Genomic DNA, 15,111 nt, shown 5'->3' on the forward strand with positions numbered 1-15,111 from the left:
GTTTGTTGTCCACAGCCACCCACCACATGCTTCGTGCTCCCTCTATTTTAAAATATATATTTTTTAGGGAAAATTTTGTGTTTTATTTTGTATGTCTTTTTAAAAGTTCAAAGTAGTATTTAATATTTTTCGTAATGTAGTCTTATTTACTCCAACAAGTTCAAAAATCTTTATTAAGCTTAGAGACAAATTCGACAATATAGTCAATATTTCTGTGTATTGATTATATTTTTTAATACGTGAATAGAAATTTTAAAAGATCTGTAGAGGGAGAGTGTATGTAGATTTCAGCTTACCCTATTTAGTTCCAACTAGTCCTTTCTATATGCATGATTGGTCAAAAAAAAAAAAAAGTCTTGCGAGGACCTAATGTGGGGTGTCCCAAATTACCACAATACTCCCATGCTCTGATGACCTAAAAAAAAAATTATTATTAAAATTAAAAATTTTGGTATGTAATAATTTTGGTATGTAATTATTATTAAAATTAGAAATGTTCTCATTAGACTTTAATATATCAGATTTTCTTTTCATTCTTTTTAATTTTTGTTTGGCAATTTAATATTTTCATAATTCTTTAATTATATTACTATTATTGTAAAGATCTAAAATTTTAAGTAAAAATTTAAAATTTATAATGAAGGATTTTAAATATTTTGTTTTGTTTTTATTTTGTTTTGAACCAAATATAGTGAGAAAAGCATACACGCTTAGTGAAAACTTTATCATTTGATGCTTGGCTCGAATTCTGAAACTGAAAAGTAGGAAATTTATTTTCACTTCAGCCTATAGTAAAATTCCTAGTTTGCCCTTAAAATATATATATATATATATATATCTCTAAATACAAAAACAATGAATGGGAAACGGAGCTCAAAGTAAAATCCGCACCATCAGATTTTATTCATCATCTTTTCCATCTACATTTTGGAACCTTCGAGAGCTCGCGAGACTACCTTCCTCTTCCTTCATCCTTTCGATCTCTGGCCATTGAAGGTGCGCCTGGATTTTTTTTTTCCTCTACTGGTGCGCTGCCATGGGAGCACTGCTGTGAGTTTTCCTTCCTTTGTGCTGTCGGTTTCCATCTCCTCCTTCCCTCATTCACTGTCGTCCTCTCCTTTCCTTCCTCGTTCCTAGTTGGCTGTTGGCATGGAGTTCAAGCTGCCATGAGTTTGACGTCACAAGGAGATCAATTAAGGTGCTGGTTTGTTGGGCTTGCTCTTCCTTCCTCTCCCCTGTTTTACGTTGCCAACTTCTCGCTGATGCTAGCTGTGATTCAGTCAGTCAACCTTTCGTTCTTCTGTGTAGTTGGTCGTTGTTCTTTCTTCTTGCTTTGGTTGCAACAGACCCTCCCTTGTTCAGCTCGCACGGCCAACCTTTTCTCCTTCTTGCTCTTCCTCTGTTTTGTCGTCCTGAGGTGCGGTGGAAAATTCAGTTGAGACAGCAAGAGGGAGCTCGTCCAGAAGCTTCGAACCGAATGTTCCTCTTCCATTTCTAGTTGCCAGTGTGGTGTATGTGTCCGTCGTAATATAGATGCGGGAGGATCATCATCTTCTTCCTTCTCCTTGTTCGTCCAGCTAGCATCTCGCTTCCCTGTTCTTTCTCTGCTCTCGTCATTGCTGTTTGAGGAATTTTAGGACAGAGCATTGGCCTACAGGAGTAGTTTAAAAATAAATTATACACTTAAAAACTTTACAGATAAAGGTATAATATCTCAACTAATTTATAATTAATTTTTATTAAAAAATATTTTTATTTGAATTATTTAATAACAATTATATTATATATTTTATATGATTTTAATTAAATTATTTTTATCCTAAAAAATTATAAAAGGATGTGGGAAAATATTTAAATTATGACATGTATTTATTTTTTCTTATAAAGGATACTTTTAAGATTGATGAAATTATTTTTATCAGCTTTGGTAATTTTGGTTCCTCAATAAATGTAAGTATGGGTATCATTTATGAAGTTTTATTCTGGTAAGTTTTTAATATTCAAAATTCTTCATACAAGTTTGATTTTGATAATGGAAACTGCATTTTAACAATGTGACTTTCTCGTATGTTTGAAAATGAATTTAGAGAAGATTTTATACAGAACACTAGTTGCTAACAGCAGTTTCGTTAGTCTTTAGCATGCCATGATACACCCAACTAGCAGGGTGCTTATAGGAGGTGCTAGCCCCGTGCGATGGCCAACGCACGTGGAACGGAAGAATGGTTATTTGTGAGCATCGTACTCACTTTTGTTTCATGGCTTCAAGCCACGTTTGGTTAGCATTATCCTCGTGAATTGTGTAGTCACATTTATTTCATAGCTTCGACTGCATTTGGTTACTTACTCTCGTAGAATGTGCATTTATGTTTGTCTTTGTGACATAAGCCGCGTTTGGTTATTTATCCTCATGAACTGTGTATCCATATTTGTGAATTGTTTTGAATTTTTAATTAATTAATGATTTCACACTTTAATAGTTTTTTAGCAAATGTTGTTATTTTATTTATGCATTTATTTAATTATTTTGAATTATCAAGATCAAATTTTAAAGCTGTCTTATTATTATAGATTTTAAGTTTTTTGATATTGAAGTTATATAGAACTTTTATTTTAAGCATACAAATTTGATTTCATTGAATTGCTTTCTCTTTAATTTATGTATATGTTGTATTTTATTCATTTTGAATCTACAAAATGTTATGGTTGGGACGTTAATCACTGAAAAATATTTTTGGTCTCAGATAGCATAGCTGACCCTGTATCTCCATTAGATTCTTGGAGGAATTTTGCTTATAGACTTAAGTTGAGACGCCATTTTGGATAATTTCTATTTTAATGTAAATTTATAATTTATATATTATATTTTTATACATAATGTTTTAGGTGCTTCACATAGTTTACAGTTAGAGTCTTGATTTTATATTGTGCTGGTTGATTGTTACTGAGGAGCGAAGCTCCCTTTTATTGAGTTGATGTTATAAATTGTGAAAAAAAAATGTTACAATGATTTTATATCCTATTTTAAATGAATTAAAATATTATATTAAAGTTTCTTTAATCAAGATTTAAGGGATATATGTTTGTGCATATATCTCGTGCCGATCACATCAAATTTTTCAAGGCGTGACACATGCTTTCTTTTTTACATTCTAAGTCAAAACGTTGACTAAGTGATGATCGTTGAGAAACATGTCTCATATAAATTGACTATATTTTTCTTGCTAAATTAGCATGAATATGTTGGAGCAGAACTGAATGACACTACGTACAGGCTAGTCTCCCACTCAAAATTAAAATCTACGGTGATTCGGCCGAATTGGAGTTAAAAATTAAAATAGTTCATCAATATAAAATGTACCATCCACGTACAATCTATGCTCAGATTCTGGAAAATACGAAAAAAAAATTACTTTTCGACTGGCCCAATTTTTTCACTAAAAAAATTAGTTATATCTATGTAACTTTGCCATAAGGGAAATTAACAATTAAACTACGAGCATTTGTAAGTTATACCTAAATTTAGAAATATGAAAATTTATAAGTGTTTATTCAATTAGTTAACACTGGAGATTCTTAAAAATAAAATAGTTTTTTTAACTTGGTCTGCGTGAAATTTTTTTCCTTCAATTAAGTGATGGCAAGTTAATTTAAAATATTAGACTTTAAAATCGCTCAGTATATCTACAGTACACTCATTTTAAAAAGTAGCACAAGTATTTTACTTATATTGGTAACATTTTTTGTGATCAGAGGGACTCGCCTTTCTCGAAAAGGAAAGATATCCAAGATGATGCAATCCACTACTTTGGTTTCGAGGTTTGTGTTGGTGGACAGTGGCGAACTCCTGCAGGACTGCTGAGTTTCTTCTCCTTTTGATATCTCTCGTAAACAACTTGCTCATCAAAACCAGCCAATGAAAAGATTGCGAACCTACTCTTGAGCCGCTCATCCCAAGAAATTCAATTTTGATTGCGTATTATACACAGACGAATCAAACGGAGCAATATTAAAAGAATGGAAAGAATGGGCATTAATCTGATTATCTGGTACACGTTAACCTGAGCGAAAAGAGAATATAAAAAATATGGTGGACACAAGTTTGTCTCTCGGAGAGGTTAGTTAACCTACGAGATACTTCATCAGTAATGACAATCCACCAAAGGAGACGCCGAGAAGACAAGGACGGAGTCTTTGGAGTGAAAAGGAAACTTGGATTCCGAGTGATCATGATCCTCATCAGGAGCCGGAAGATTCAAGTCCAGCTTGAAGACGTTTCTGGGTTTCTTGACGTCCTGGGATGACTCGTTCACCAAAGTTCTGTGCCTTCTCATGTGACCCCCCAAGGCTTGCCCGGAAGAGAAGTCAGCCCCGCAAATGGAACACTCGTGAACTTTGGACGATTTACCGCTACACAAAGAAACCCTGTTGGATAATTTCAAGGAGAGAGCAGTGGTGGTGCAGTACTCATCGCACCCACCATCTTGATTATTTTCTTCTGGGCTGGGCTTCATCTTCTTGTGTCTGGCTCTGTGTCCGCCAAGCGCTCGGAACGAAGGGAAGCCTCGGTCGCAAGTCCTGCACTGGTAAAGGTATGCCCCATCCTTAGGTACGGCCACGGGATGTGAGAATTTCCCTTGAGCCAAAAGAATCAAGCAATTGGCCATGTCCTCCTCTTCCTCCGTCGGCGACGTTGTCGTCGTGGACTGCGTGTTATCTCTCAACTCAGATGACGACGTGTTCGGGACGTCAGACCCACCGGAACAGACCTCACTGCTGCTGTCCGTTGCAGAAGGCAAGCCTATGGCTAGCCTGATCGGGGACGGTGTCCTTTGACGCTTGGTGAGCTTGCCCTTCATGATCTGTGCCCGATCCCTGCACGCCACCACAACTTGCTCCTGAATGATATCCTCCATGATCAATGAAGAGAGATAGAGAGAGATGGAAGACTGTGCGGAGGTAATGAATGTATATGAACAGAGATATATAAAAGGATCTATATGGGTGGCGTGAGAAGGATTATTAGAAGCAGAGAAAAGGGCAAGAGGGTGGAGGGATTGAATTTGCCAGAGCTGAGTGCCCAACCTGAGGAGGATATATATAGGAATATTATTAGTAATTAATTGAGGAATGGTGTGTGAGGAAGGAGAGAGAAGAGAAGGAAGATGCAAGAGGGGCAAGAAGCATGAGGAGGGCGAGGAAAGGAGTGAGATTCGGTTGGCTTTGAAGCAAACCCGTTGCTTTTTCTCAACGATTCCTTTCTGGAGGATTGCAGCGCAAGCCTGGAACCACACAATTTTTTTTTCCCACAATATTTGCCTTTCACCTAATTCCCTTATTATGTGTCTTTCTCCTCTCTCTCGTCATTCGTTTTTATTTCCTATTCCACCCCCTACCTCTCTTTCATCCTCTTCTATAATGCTAGCCTTTCAATTTAACATCCATAATAATCCATTATCCAGTTCCCTCCACAGATATTCATTTTTCCACAAGATTGTGGCTTCTCTCCCAAGACACCGTCTTGCAATAATGTTGATTATTAATTTTGTTTATATATATATGTATGCCATGAGACATGCATTATTGATTTGAGATGGTGGAATGATACACGACGCACGCAAACACACTTGATGGGGGAATGATCATGCATGCGGAGCTGATCCAACCACTGCTTATATTTTATGGTCAGTGCCTCGGTAGTGGCAATATATCACCCAATAATCACGCTGCTACTTGAACCAACCAGTGATCCATTCCATTAATATATCTCATAGTCTTGCCCCAAATGATTTGGCGTCCGTTAAAAGTATGGTCTAGCTTGGATTATATTGGACTGCAACTTCTACTCATAGTCAGCCACTCCCAAGTTAGTGCTAATTACTTCATTGATTTGTAATTTCCAAACTCCCATGTGACTTTGCATTTGTTAGAATTTGCATAAAAGAAGGAATGAATAAAATAGAAGGCACCCCAGCGTGGAAGTAGTGGGTCCCCCGAGACCGGAGTTATGTTCAGGGTGTGTTTGTGTGGAAGTTAATATGTTAGAGGAGGACAGATTCTGGGCGTGAGGAATGGTGGCGAAACCTGAACGGGCCTGTGAGGGGCACTTAATGGCGTTGGTAATGGTACGCCGCTGTTATGATTCAGCGCCGCTTCTTTGGGTTGAACATCTAGTGGGTTATAATTAAGCAAAGCATATCTAATTAATTCAACACGTCTATCTATACATACGTAGAAGCTTGTACTCAATCTTGTGATTGATTTGTATAGTTATTGTGGAATATTTGATCGCTTTGTTCATCACGGGTCTATGATCCATCGCCCACACTACCTCTCCACCTTCCCATGTCTCCGAATAAATTAAGCATCGGTCAATCAATGGTGCTCCCATTTGACAAGACGCAAAGCATGCAGCACCTTGCTCCCAGGAAATAAATGACAGATTATGTTACTCACCCAAAAATATCACTGTTTTTTCTTTTTGACAGCAACTGCCACTTCACTGGTTTCAACTTTAGAACATGAAAAGTGTGTGTGTGTTAATTTGAAGCTTTTTAATGCTGTTTCTTTAACCACTATCATTCACGACGCTCTCCATTGCGATTACACCTCTTGATTGATATTTTTTAAGGAAAAAAAAACTTTGGAAGTTGTCATATATGATACATGCGTTTGTGACTTCGTGTTGATCCATATGTAAATTTGTAGTTAATATGGTTTCCAGAACGTGTGGCACATATCTTATAATAGTAAGCCGGGCAAAAAGATAAAAATAAAGGAAGGATATATATTTAAAGAGAACTTGTAGAAAGAATTTTACCAAGCCCGAAATCAAGGATAGTGAAGCACTATCAAGAGTGAAGTAAGTGACATAAATTAAAAGATTCTCAGATAAATCAAGAGCTTCTCTTCGGATTTTTACTTGCAAAGTGATTGAGGTGCTTATTGTCATAAGGTACTCTTTTTTCAAAAAGCTAATTTAGTGAGATGTGTAGTGTATTTATTTATATAGTTAAGATCCTTTTAAAATCCTTTTGATATAAGATGTAATAACATTTTTAGCTAATTCGTAATGTCTATGTTACAGGTGGCTCACTAATTAAGTGAATTTGAATTTAGCTCTGATATTATTTTAATATAAAACTATCACTCTCTCCTAATAAAACTAGTTCAATAAAACGTGTAACACACCTATTTATATCATTAGGATCATTCCAAACTCCTCTCAATGTGATATGTAACATTATGCTTAGGGTATTTTCTTTTTCATATGAAAAAAAATTGATGATATATTGAGCAGCAGCAGTTGTTAACAAGAATGTGATGGATTGTGACGTTTACACCTTTTGACGCTCTCATAATTTCAAAGATCATGTCATTTCATTGGTACTGGGAAATTAGTGATACAAGAATAAATCATACCTTTCAGACCATAAGTGCTTTTTAGAAGCACCTTTTGTTTCAAAATATATAATATTAAGTAAATTTTATATTTTTTTAATTATATCCTTACTTTTATAATTTCTTGTATTTTATATTTAAAGATCGTATTATTAAAAACTCTTAAAAGATATAAATTAAAAAGTATAAATATTTTTTAAAAAATTAAAATTTTAACTAAAACTTTTAATAAATTATGAATTAATTAATAATGTATCACACTCCTTCCAGCCTTATTTATAACATTATATCCATGGGTTCTTGATTTCTACAAAATTTAATGAAAAATTGATTACTTGTTTTCAGAAATGCCTTTTGTCTTTTGTAAAGACAACAAGCTATAAGACTTTATTCACAAAGTCGATGGAGGAAATTTTGGAAAGTTGTTAACAACTTTCATATTTAAATAATTTTAATTAATATTCTTAACTTTAGAAAAATAGTTAACACTTAACAGGACCCTGTCGAAGGGGGTATTATATGATATTTTGTTTTTTTTTAGTCTATGTGCTTATTTGATTGCAAAGATCAAATAGTGATTGTAAAAAAGGTTCAAGTTGCTTATAAAGGATGCTGCTTTAACTTTTGCTTCAGCCTTCAGGATCTAGATCTTCTTCCTTCCCTCATATGTGAATATATGAGCATATATACCATATGAAGTATGGGTGCACAACAATGGAAGAATATCACATGAATTTGAATGAGAAATCCAAAGCAATGACCCACATGCTACTTTTGCGATCGTCAATACCCAATACCGAGCTTAATAAAAAAATATCAACCCTAGCGTAGTACCCTTCTCTGTCTTGTCTTTTTTTTTTTTTTGGTTTTTTGTTTTGACCGGGGGGGGGTGTGGGGTAAATTGTACTCTTCCCTATAAACTCAAGGGGTGATGAAATGGAAACGATATTGGGCCTTTTTTGGGCTTTAAATGTACAAAAGACAGTGACGTTGATCAGCGGTTACTAAGTCAAATGAGCCCGAACTGAACCGAAAGCCATGATCTGTAGCGAGGAAAGGCCTAGTGGGCTAACTTTTCTTGCTTATAGGCATTTTGTATTTTGCTTTTTTGCCAACAGGCATCAATTGAGGGAGGCCCAAGACCGCTGAAAAGCTGGTAGTTACAAGTAAAGGTGTTTAGGGTTATACCCATTCTAGTTAACTCGTACCTGTCTCGATCATGTTAAGATAGATTTGTCCCTTCCAAAAAAAAAAATAGAGACGAGACACTTGTGGAATGAGACTAGGCTCAGGATACCCTCTGGGACATGCCATCTCATCCCTTCTTGATATTATGTATACATACATACATACATATACATATATATATACATATTTTTTTGTCCTTATTATATGGTATTTTCAACTATTTCACACATATTAAAAAAAGTTAATTTTTTTGTTGATGTAATAAAAAATGAAGATGTACTTTCATTTTTACTCATGGCTTTAAATAATAATATCACTACATTAAATACCATCATGCTAATTAAGAAGGGGTAAAATTAAAAAAAAGATTGTTTTATTATTATAAAGTGTCCTATATTTTGGACTAAAAATTATTTTTAGAAGGCGTCTTATAAATAAAATTGGGGAGAATATATATATATATATATATTATTTTATTATATATGTTAATTATTATGTTATTTTTATTGTTTTATTTGTTTATATTTTTTTATTTAATTTAATTTTGAATTGCTTTATGATACTCGATACAGCCAAGCAAGCTATGAGATATTTTCTCATAATTATTTATATTAATTTAAGGAACTAAAAATGCAAATCTTGATTATTGCCATTTAAGTAATTTAATGAGTTTATTTTTCAAGTGCATGCCAGGATTGGTTGTTGTTCCTTATTATAATATGAGTTTACAGTGAATTCTAACCAAATAGCTTGCATGTGCACAAGGACTCTTGTATTGGGATGTCTTGTGTCCTCACCTATCTATTTATGTGTTAAAACTCAATTGATTAGGTATATACATAGAGTATGATTCTTTGTACATATTGATTATAACATCCCAATTTAAATTTTAATAGTTAATTTAAATTAATAAAAATTTTGAAAAATATTTAGAGGTAAGTAAATTAGTATAAAATAATTATTAAATCTAATTTAGGATATAATAAAAAAATTATTATTAATTAATTAAAATAAATAAATAAATAAATATTATTAAATTACTATTATTATTATAAAAAGAAAGAAAGAGAAAAGGTATGAGAAAGAGGAAGGAAGGAAAGAAGAAAATGCAATCGGCTTTCGGTGCAATCATTGTATAAAATAATAAAAAAAAAAGAAGAAGAGAGAGGAAAGAAAAAATAATAAAAAAATATGGGACCCACTGAATTTTTTTTATAAAAACCCACCTCATTCCTTCTTTCTTCACTTCTTCGTTTCTTCATTTTTCCTGTGCGCAAGTTGAGGTAGAGAGAGCGTCTAGTTTTACTGGCGTTGGGTTTTAAGGTAAGAATTTTTAATAGGATATTTAGGGTGTGATTTTAAGCTTTTTAAGACTAAGTAAATGTTCTAAAAAAATTTTCTTAGTCATCCTTCCTTTTTAATTTCTGATTTTGTGGTGGTAGAAAATTTAAGATCTGGAAGAGGGATAAATTTATATTGAATAAATATGATTTTTGAGGTTGTCAGTAGTATAATAAATGTTCTAGAGTATAAATTTGTTGATGATCTTTGAATTTGTGGCTTATGAATTAAATTCTAAACTAGATCTGAAAATATATGTTGATTTATTGAGGTTTAGATGATTATTTGAGATAAGAAATGAATTATTATGGCTATAGGATTATGATTCTAAGTTAGAGACTCAATTTTTAATTTTTGGGTATTTTAGGTACGAATTTATAAAATAAAAAGAAAATTTTGATAATAGAAATTAGTTTAGAAGTTGATTTTTAAATTATTAATATTTATTGATAATTAAAAGAGGAGTTAAAAATTTTACTTAATAGTATTAACTCTAGATTTGTATTAAGATTTAAAATTAGGAATTATATTATATTTTTAATTCTATTATTATAATTATTTTATTAGTTTTAAAAATTGAAACTAATATTTATAAATAATATGTTATTTGTAAATTGTATTATTGGTGAAGTTTGTGGTGGGAGAGAAATTGTAAGGAATAATTTATTGAAAAAGCCATGAGGTAACGATGCTTTTAATTTGTGATTAGTGTTATTTCATGTTAATTGGGTGATTATTGAGAAAATTATGAATTTTGTAATATTGTATAATTGTGCAATATTATTATGAATTTGTTTGATTATTGTGGGAGGTGTTGGGAGACTTGTTATTGTTGTTGTATTTATGTGCCACGTGGTACGCCCCTATTGGAGCTCAATAGATGGCTTGTAAGGGCTCGAGCTAATCTACCTTTGGTCGGGTAATTTAGCACCGAGTGAGAGCTACGACTCGAGGTTAATGGAGGGATATAAGGATGGTTGTTTATGTGTATTGTAATATTTTTTATATTTTTTGAAATTATATTATTTTTAATTCTCACTTAATAAGCACACATTTAACTGTTTGTATACACTATCATAAATTAGCTTTGGTTACTGGGACTTTTGAGTCTCATTATGTGGTTAATAATTTTCAGGAGAAGAGCCATGAGTGACACGTGGAGGAGTCCCAGAGGCTTAGTGGTTTAGATCCATTGTCTCTTTTGGGTATTTGATTTATGATTTATAATGTGTTATATTGCAAATATTAGGGCTTTTTGTTTATTGACAATTATATGAATATATAAATGTAATCATGTCTTTCAAACTATTTCTATTTTTGGTATACTTTGGATGACTGTAATTTTAATATTTGATTTATTTTGGATTGGTTAAAATGGGATGATTATGAGACCAAATAACTGGCTTGTGTTGAAAATTGACTAAATTGTTTATTTTACTTGTTGGGAGTATAAGGATGGACAAATGTGATTTAGCCTAATGGCATGTGGGAGGTAAAAATTTATCTGAAATGTTATATTGTGTGAGTTGAAGCCAATTATAAAATATTTTATATTGAAATTATTGATATAAAAATATGTTAGGTGGCTGTAACCCAACTATGGTTGAGTTAAATTATAAAAAAAATTTGGTATGTTACATTGATTGAGTATTGCCAATCATTTAAAGATACAAGTGTTTGTCAGGAACAATAAACTAGTAGGTGTGTCAGAGATACTGAGTCTCAATAAATAACAAATAGTTCCCAAAGTCTCTTATCATAGTTTACTCAAATATAAGAGATACATAAGACTTGATAGAACAAATGTTTGATTATTATTAAAAAGTTGCAAAACATAAATGGTTACAAGTCTGGAATGAAAATAAAAACTAACTGATAAACCTAAGAACCATGGGTGTAAAATGTGAATCTTTTGAGTGATATCTGTGTCCTCTTCTTCGATTTAGTGCTCTATTTTTAGTGACAAAGTGATGGTAGCTACTTCCTTAGAATCTAAAATGTTCTTACAAATAATCAAAGATTCTACGAAATTCATAGCACGGTCTTTAATCATTATTTTTTATTTTTAGTAACAAGCTTGTTTCACCAGATATTTGGGCATAATGATTATGTTCTTGTGAGATTCGGGATCATTTGAGATCGTATCTTTATGTACAAACTGTCTACAGAGTGGGTTTGCAAGTGAGATCGAGGTTGATCCTTTTATTTAGATTATTAATTGAGCTTGACTCTTTAATTATTTAATTTATGTAACTTTATATCCTATTCAAATGTTTTGACAATTGACATTTCATATTCAATCTAAACAATAAGTAAGTGTGATTATTAAATGTCTAAATTTCATCTCAACTCTTATTAAAATGGAATGATATATAAAATAAAATTTAAATTTCGATCATTTTTTAAGATAAGGTACGAGGCAAGGAATGTCTTGATTTCATCCTGTCCTGTCAACTGCCTTAATTGTAAGGAACATTATATCGTACATGACAGCAATTTTTTATGATGGCAAATTTGCTGATCCTCTAAATGGTTTCATAATTTTCGAGAATGAAATAGAACAAATAAAAAAAGGGCAATTGAAAAGAATCTGAATCAATTGCGCAACTTTGACGTAACGCACCCCTCACGATGCGGGGTTTGGTAGCCCTTGAGCCGCTCTCAATCGATCAGAATTTAAACCGCATAAAGAAACTTTCATTTGCCCTGACATTTCTTTCGATGACATTAAGGATTCATTTCTTGAAGGAACGATCTGAACGAACGAAGGCGACTCCTCTCTCAAGCTTTGCTCTTGAAGAAAAATACTATTCCGGTCCCTGTTATAAAACGTCCTAACAACCTTGTTAGAAATAAGTAAGAATGCCATTGACTCATTTATTTTTATTTAAAAATGAAATGATTTTTTAGTCTAACCCGTACTTAATTTTTGTTATATTTATATTACATTATCTCTCACAATTAATCACTTTAAATAAAAATAATATTAAAAAAATTTAATTAATATCAATTTATAATAAATACGATGACTTTTTTTAAAATAAGTACGAGTATTAAAAGAGTACATCCTTGAGATTTTTTCTTTTAATTTAACGTAGAAGGGGTTATCTAGTCATTGCCTCACTGGGATCAAAGTCAACACTGCTTGATGTTCATGAGTTCATCTATAGCAGCCCGCACATTTAATGCAGATACCCCCCAGTCAAATCTTTAATTAACCACATATACTCCAATGATGATATCTGTATAGTCAGCGGAACATTGATTGATTGTTGATATGAACATGACAGGCGGTGGATTGTGTCACATTTTTGTCATTTTCCTCCTCTCGGGGTTTTAACTTCTTTCAAGGTTCATGTCACGACTCTGCAATGTTCACTCACAGGTACAGCCACGCAACCACAGCCATCGGGAAATCGGTAAACCAATACACACACTCTCTCTCTCAGAAGCAGTGTACACTAGAGCTGTATTTGGAAATGGAATATAAAAGCAATTTGAACGGCTGAGCCCTTTCCGAAGGAACTCAAAAAGAGAGGTTCTTAACTTAAATCTCAGACGACTATAACGTGGCTTCCAGATCAAATTACGAACAAACAGGAATGAAGAACCATGTGGCGTACTAGGTTTCTCCATAGCATCAATTTATTTATTGTAATTTTTTAACGCTAATGTTTCTCAATTGGACCTGCTCCTGCCATCGAAACCGTCCCCGTCTCATTAAATTAAATTAGAATGATTAATAATAATAATAATCCATATATAAAACAATCATAATCAAATTAAGCATCGTGCTGGCGTTTCAAGCGTGAATGTTTTTATGTATTTCCCTTTCCACTGACCTGACTACCACCGTATTATTAAAATAGTCGTGAAATGAAAGTCACCTCACCTGGACGTACAACGTTATCGTGCACGGCGAAGAAAATGCTTGGCCCTGTCGCTATGTTTTTTTGACTATGTCATCACAGTAAACTATATAATTTTTTAAATAAAAAATTATATGTCAATATATTGACATTTGAATGATTTCATGTTCTTCCCGAAAAAAATGGTGCATTAATTCTTGATTCGATCAGGTAGTTTGAACGTGATTTTCGTTTTCGTAGGATATGATAGTCATGGTATACTACACAACCTGTCAAGTGATCGATGGAATAAATAAACAACAAAATATCGTGAATTTATGATGATAAGGCAGTATTGATTAAGCAGCACACTAGAAATTAAATCATAATGCTGTACCCTCGCAGAAAAAAAGAGAGAGAAAACATAATCATAATTTTAATTGATTTTTCCTTCTAGTTCCTGTAGCTTTTTCTACTGTTTTCAGTATTTATAAGGACTAAAAATATTAAAAAATTAAATTATAAGAACCTAAAAGATAAATGTCATCAATTTTTTTAAATTATAAGGATTAAAAATACTTTAAAAAATTTTCAAAAAGAAAAAAAAGGGTAACAAATAATCAAAATAATTGAGAGTTGACACAAGCAAATTAAATGTTCTATTATTCTCGCTCTCTCTTCTTTTTATTTAAATTTCAATCAACCGGGCCAAGGTTGAATTTGACAAGAGGTTTTTCCCCCTTTAAAAAGTCAATTTTATTGATTATGGAAGAAATACTACTCTCACTAATCGTCAGAAAGCAGTAAAATAAAAATGCAAACATAAATACACATATGTTAGTAGACTACAACTTAAACTATCTATCCAAAGACCAAAACTAGAGTAAATAAAAGGAGAAGTGAGAAAGAATTTTTGAAATTATTTTTTTCGACACATACGTATTGATCTTTCCAAACGCTGTGTTCGTCCTCCTTCATATAGCTAGCCTGCGATCATATTGAGCCTTGTTTTTTCAAAAAGTTTACGGAAAGAATTAAATTTGATCCCTCCTCGATGGACAAGTTTGTTCGACCTTTTGAGGTCATAGAAATATATCACATCCATACCGAAGCCCCATTTCGCTTTTCGATATCCTTTAACTTTCACTCTGTATAATTTCAAGAGACCTGATCAAGTTGAGGATTTTGCAACTCATTTTCCTTTTTTTTTAATTGACCCCGAATTTTACACCATATGTCTTCTTCGATGCACTATTATTGCACACTAAGCATGGATTGCTTTCATGTGTCAAGGAATAAAGGAGCTCCATCATGCACCTAAAAGAAGACAAGT

General features: G+C 32.8%; 1 protein-coding gene across 1 annotated transcript; it reads right to left on the bottom strand.

The window, feature by feature from the left end:
* Positions 1-4,009: 4,009 nt before the first annotated feature.
* Positions 4,010-5,203, bottom strand: LOC129306920 (zinc finger protein ZAT5-like). Its single transcript, XM_054947730.1, has one exon. It carries the CDS (start codon positions 4,914-4,916, stop codon positions 4,143-4,145), a length of 774 nt encoding a protein of 257 aa, XP_054803705.1. The 5' UTR covers positions 4,917-5,203; the 3' UTR covers positions 4,010-4,142.
* Positions 5,204-15,111: the final 9,908 nt, after the last annotated feature.

The sequence above is a fragment of the Prosopis cineraria genome, unplaced genomic scaffold (assembly GCF_029017545.1).
Source record: "Prosopis cineraria cultivar Desert tree isolate PC_DT_omini unplaced genomic scaffold, ASM2901754v1 PC3, whole genome shotgun sequence".
NCBI classification, from domain to species: Eukaryota; Viridiplantae; Streptophyta; class Magnoliopsida; order Fabales; family Fabaceae; genus Prosopis; species Prosopis cineraria.

Coding starts and splice junctions, on each gene's coding strand:
- LOC129306920 (XM_054947730.1), bottom strand. CDS start 4,916: ATGGAGGATATCATTCAGGAGCAAGTTGTGGTGGCGTGCAGGGATCGG.